A 5,547-nucleotide genomic window follows, 5' to 3' on the forward strand; every position below is an offset into this window, starting at 1 on the left:
ATATTAAAAACAAGGAAGAGGTGGGAACGCGGAGACTAATAAATGGGACCGTTTTTGGGTAATCAAATAAAGATAAGGGGAGGCATTTATTTATTTTTGGGAGGGGTGTATTTAATTGGGGGTAGTAGTATACGGAGATGGAGATGCGTATATACGCCGTCGTCTTCTCCAAGGACTCCTTTTTGGGATAGAAAGCCATGCTCTGAGCTTCATTTCAGTTCTTTACTCTGCCGATGCTTCTGTTGCACTCAGCACAAAAGATCGCCTTTTCGAGCTCTCCTGCCTCCATAGCCTCCCCCCCTTTTGCCTCCTCACTAGTTCTTTCCCCCCTCCCTTGATTTCCCTTCCCCTTCCCCCTCTTGCTCCAAACCCTTCTGCTTTTCTTCTCTTTCATCGCTCTCCTTCCTGGCCAGCTCCCTCGGCTTCCCTTCCCTGCACCGAACTTGGGAGTTCGTGGATCAATGAAGTCGCCCAAGCTCGCATTCACTCCCACCGAGTTCTTTCGCTAGAGGGACGCCGATAAAGAACAGGCTCTTAAGAACCCCCACGGGGCTCGGGAGTTCCTGGATGAGTGAGGTCGCCCAAGTTCGCAGTTTGGCACTCCCCTGAGGCCGGTGAAGAGCGAGGAGGCGGTAATGCGCGAGCGTTTGGACTTCGGATTGGTCGACGGGCGGCGGCGGAAGTTAAACCGGACGGTTCAGGGGCGGGAGAGCGGGGGAGAGGGAGACGGAAGGACGAAAGGAGCGGTGCGGCGGGCAATGGGGGGAGGGGAGGGGGAAGGCTGGAGGGTGAAGGGTGGATGAGGCAGTGCTACGTGTTTGCATTGGCGGAGAGGACGCATGGCGGAATATGTGGAAGGAGAGGCGACAGAGAATGTGGAAGCAAGTGCGACATTGCCGGCACGCACAAGCAGCTGAGCTGAGCCGAAGAAGAAGAAGAAGACGTGAAGCTCGCGAAGCAGTGCAGCTATGGAGGGCACAGGCGACAGCTACAACGACTTGATGCAGCGGCTTCAGTCTTCTCTGGGAGCTTCGTCTCTCTCGCAATCGAGCTCTAAGCCTGGTTCTTCCTCCTCTTCTGCTTCAGCAGCTCCAGCTCCCATCGCCATAGCCGACGATGCTGCTCTTCTCAACCATCACTCGCTTCACCATCCCAGCATGATGTTCAGATCTCATCCCTTCCAAGCTCTCTCGCAGCAGCAGCAAAATCAGCAGCAACAACAACAACATCAACAGCAGCAGCAGCAAAATCAGCAGCAGCAGCCCGTCCTCTTCCCCCTCCATGCCCCCTTCTCCCCCCAAATTCCCCTCCCTCGCTCCCTCCTCCAACCCAACTCCCACCCCGCCCCCCCCTCCCACTCCCGCTCCATCTCTCAACCCGCTTTCTTCTCGCAAAACCCCTCCCTCTCCAATGTACCTTCCAACCCCTTCTTCGAAGCCATCAAGTCCTCCTACCCCTTGAAGGAAGAAGTGGCTGCTCCCTCGCCTTCAGACCACTCAAGGAGAACTCCTTTGTCTGTGGATGTGCCCATGGGTGAGCAGGAAACCTCCCCTCCTGGTCCGCCCAGTGTATCCGGCCCTTCTATCCCTCCCCTCCCTCCTCTTTCTCCTTCTCCGAATCAGTATCATTCTGCCTCCAGAAGATACGGGTCCGATCTCAATCAAATGCCGAGCAATCCTCCCCCTAAAAGAGGCCACAGGCGATCACATAGTGAAATTCCTTTCCGATTCTCCACCGGTGCGGATTCTCCCTTTCCCAGACCCCCAGGGCACGGTTTACCAGCTAGCTTGGAAAGAGAGTTTGTGAGCTCCTCAATAGAGTCAGAAAAAGAAGCTGGGGTGGACATAATCAATAATGTTGGAAAGGATTTGCTCTGGCATAGTCTCAAGGCCCCAGATCGTCAGGTGAAGAAGGAGCTCGACTGGGGAAACGATGGAGGTGGGGAGGCAATGATGGAGGCCGTCGGTGAACGAGAAGGGGAGGGCGAAGGTGGGGATGACCTCTTCTCTATGTACATAGACATGGAGAAGATTGATAGTTTCCATAATTCTCCAGTGGCAGATATGTTGGACAGCTCAGACAAAGGAAGAAGAGCGACAAGGGGTCCTGGCAGAAGCGATTTTGATCAGTCGACTGGAAGAGAGACGGACAAGGGTAAGCGATCGAATTCTGGAGGAAAAACTGCGAGCCAGGACAAGGAGAAAACAACATTGCTGTCCTCAGATAGAGCGGAAAGCTTCCAAGAGGTTACAGATAGTGCTGATGACTGCGAAAAACAAGAGAGTGAGAAGGAATCTGAGAGTCTTATGATGGACAGCCATGAAATAGATACAGCAACTACTGATTTTGAACAAAAGGGAGAAAGTCGGGGAATGCATGAAGCAGAGAAAAGAACCTTCGACGGGGAAAGCAGTCATTCGGTGGGGGGTTCTCACCATTCCCGGAGCGCATCCATGGACAGTCTCATACACTCTTTGAAAGGAGCAGAGGATGTGCATCAAAGCACTGCCTCTCAGGGAAGAAAGATACGACATTTCCACAGCCATTCCATGGATGGCAGTTTCAACCTCAAACTAGAGCTCGCCAACGGAGAATTCGATGGGGCAGAGCTGAAGAAGATTATGGCAAATGATAAGTTGGCAGAGATTGCTCTCGTGGATCCTAAAAGAGCCAAAAGGTAAGCCTTGTGTTCGCTTGTAGAGTGTACCATTGCTTTTAGTATAGATTTCTCTAAGCAAGACCACTCAAGAATTGCTGTCATGTGATTCAAATAGATATTATTCAGTAAATCTGCAGCTAATCAATGCCTCTAATCTTATTCACCAGGATTTTGGCTAATCGCCAGTCGGCTGCTCGCTCCAAAGAGAGGAAAATGAAATACATTTCCGAGTTGGAGAGGAAAGTTCAGACACTACAAACGGAAGCCACCACCTTGTCTGCCCAGTTGACCCTGATGCAGGTAAAACTCTGTAAAACTCTCTGTAGGCGAGTTCATCTTGGCTGAATGAATGGAATATCACTGAACTTTCGTGGGTTGTTCTAGAGGGACTCTACTGGCCTGTCCAACGAGAACAACGAACTTAAATTGAGACTGCAGGCCATGGAACAGCAAGCACAGCTTCGTGAAGGTGAGACTTGGAATGGGTTATTTTGGTATAATGTTTAGGATAGAAGGTTGCAAGTTTTAATGCAAGGGGAGTAGGTTGTGTGTACTCTCAAATTGACTCAATAAAATTTCTTAGTGATACTATGGTGCGGCCTTGGATAATAATGGGGTTGTGTTTTTTGTATTCAGCTTTGAATGACGCCTTACGGGAGGAAGTGCAGAGACTTAAGCTAGCGACAGGGCAGATACAAGGCCACAACTTGAATCAACAGCTTTTCCAGATGCCACAGCAGGGTCCCCACCTTACGCTGCACCAAATCCAGCAGCAACAGCAGCAACATCATCATCATCAACAACAGCAGCAGCAGCAGCAGCAGCAGCAACAACAACAACAGCAACAACTGCAGCAGCAGCAAACACAGCAGCAACAGCAACAGCAAACAAATAACTCTCAGCAATCCCCAGGGCAGCAACAGAGCCATGCTGACGTCCATCAAAGTGCATTTGGTGGGACATTTTCTGGCTTGTGATAATCCCCTGGCAAAGGCAGAGGGGCTACACATCCACCAAGTCTGGAATTTCTCGTCCTTTTAACTATTTTTGGAATTGGCTCTTCAATGATGATAATCACCGTTTTGTCCTATTTCCTTAGTAGGTCGTGGAACTTGGTGCCTACATTTAGGCCTCCAAGATTGTGCAGAGCCTGCTGCTGTATAGAGATAAGATGTTTTCATCAATGAGATTAGAGCCTTTCTTGTGGTCATTATGATCATTCAGCTAGGCAACTCTTGAACTGCTGTATTTCAAGAGTATTTGCCATAGAGATTAATATTATGAAGTTTAAATTGGCTGTTTTATGTGTTAAAAGAGCATCTTTCTGCATACGTGTGTGCAATTGTATGCTTACGAGGTACTTTCAAGACCTCGTAACTTGTATGTCTGCATAATGAATTATTTTATTCTTGTACTAATCTTTCTGAGAAACAACCTTTACATTAATTTAACATGTTCGAGCAATGTGTTCCAAAAGATGGAAGTTTCACACCGTGCTCAATGCTTCTCCTTGAATCAAACTGCATCACATGTGAAATAACTCGTGGATCTACGTTCGGAACATGGTAAGGACATGAATCCATTATCGGGGACATCGATTAGTAAGTATTGTCCTGTGGGCTGGTTTGACATTGGGCTTCCCTAATAGAATTCGGTTGATACTGATTCTCTGCAGAGTGGTTCTTGATTTCTCGTCTAGTTTGTGACCTGCGAGTTGGAAGATGCGCGGTGTCATATTCTAATAACCTGCCTGTTTTATGATGTGAATTGTTTTGTAGAGCGTTGACATGCCATTCGCAGTTCTCTCTAATATGGTGTTTTTTTCTGCGGTGAGCATTGTCACCCCTGCTGTGCTATATAGCAGCCTCCTGCAGTCGTTCAAAGGGTTCAACGCTCTCCTTGGTAATCGCTGCAGTTGTTCAAAGGGTTCAAGTTTTCTCACCTGCTGCCATATTCCTGCATAGGATTGGACTTCTCCAAAATCTGAAACTGTTGTCTTCCACGTTCTGCGACAGCTTTATCAACAGCTTGGAGCTTCAGTGTGCTGGCTCTAGGTGAATGCCTTGGAATTTTCTTCCAATACCTGCTTTTCATTTAAGCAACGGAAATCACGGCCTGCTACAGCTTCGTGAATGGCCTAGAGCCATTCTACCTTTTACCTGCTGGGGCTTTGTCTGTAGCAGCCACCGTTTTACCGTCTTTAGAGAACGGGTATTAATATATTGCTGTCTCTCCCCTGAAGGACCCTTCATTGTCGTCAGAGAATGGGTTGTAAGGGTAGGTTCACACCATGCGTCCGGACATGGAGGAACAAAATGGAGACGGGTTCACACCATCCGGTGGCCACATTATTACACTAAAAAATGATCGGCCAGGAATCTTGTAGGTCCATGTGGTAGAGGTTCAACCCCCGACCAAGAGGTTCATCCCCCGACCAGTGCATTTCCCACCGTTTTCTTTGTTTTGGCCTTGCAGCCTACTGCACCTGGACACTATTTCTTTTCCTACTTTTTTTTTCACCCATCTCAGCTATTGGTCCAAGTAGGACTAGAAATCTGTCCACTTTAAAAATAGCAGCACCTTTGTTTTGTCAGAATAAATTTTTATTTCTTTTGATGTGCAGATTGTCAAGATTGTGCTACCTTCTTTATTGAATTGAAAAGGAATTGCCTGTAAAATGGATGAAGTTAGAAATGTGCAAGAGACTTGGTCTGTTCAAACCGCAAAATCTTATCCATTTTTAGCGCATTTACTTCTCAAGTGATGGGGCAAAATTGTGCAACAATCAAGCCGGCTGAAAGTTCTCAGGGTGAGTATGTTGGCTGAAAATAAAACCTGGTTACCAATACTGTAGTACGATCTTTGATCATAGCTACAGTATGATTTTT

General features: G+C 47.9%; 1 protein-coding gene across 1 annotated transcript; it reads left to right on the forward strand.

Moving 5' to 3' along the window:
* The first annotated feature begins 231 nt into the window (after positions 1-231).
* On the forward strand, positions 232-3,950 carry LOC147893767 (bZIP transcription factor 29-like). Its single transcript, XM_087385653.1, has 4 exons — positions 232-2,677; positions 2,827-2,959; positions 3,044-3,128; positions 3,296-3,950. Exons 1-4 carry the CDS (start codon positions 969-971, stop codon positions 3,634-3,636), a joined length of 2,268 nt encoding a protein of 755 aa, XP_087241779.1. The 5' UTR covers positions 232-968; the 3' UTR covers positions 3,637-3,950.
* The last annotated feature ends 1,597 nt before the right edge of the window (positions 3,951-5,547 follow it).

This window comes from Dipteris shenzhenensis, chromosome 15 (genome assembly GCF_047967505.1).
Source record: "Dipteris shenzhenensis isolate YYH24624 ecotype China chromosome 15, Dip_SZ_1.0, whole genome shotgun sequence".
Classification (NCBI taxonomy): Eukaryota; Viridiplantae; Streptophyta; class Polypodiopsida; order Gleicheniales; family Dipteridaceae; genus Dipteris; species Dipteris shenzhenensis.

Coding starts and splice junctions, on each gene's coding strand:
- LOC147893767 (XM_087385653.1), top strand. CDS start 969: ATGGAGGGCACAGGCGACAGCTACAACGACTTGATGCAGCGGCTTCAG. Junction 2,678..2,826: donor GATCCTAAAAGAGCCAAAAG/GTAAGCCTTGTG, acceptor CTTATTCACCAG/GATTTTGGCTAATCGCCAGT. Junction 2,960..3,043: donor CCCAGTTGACCCTGATGCAG/GTAAAACTCTGT, acceptor GGGTTGTTCTAG/AGGGACTCTACTGGCCTGTC.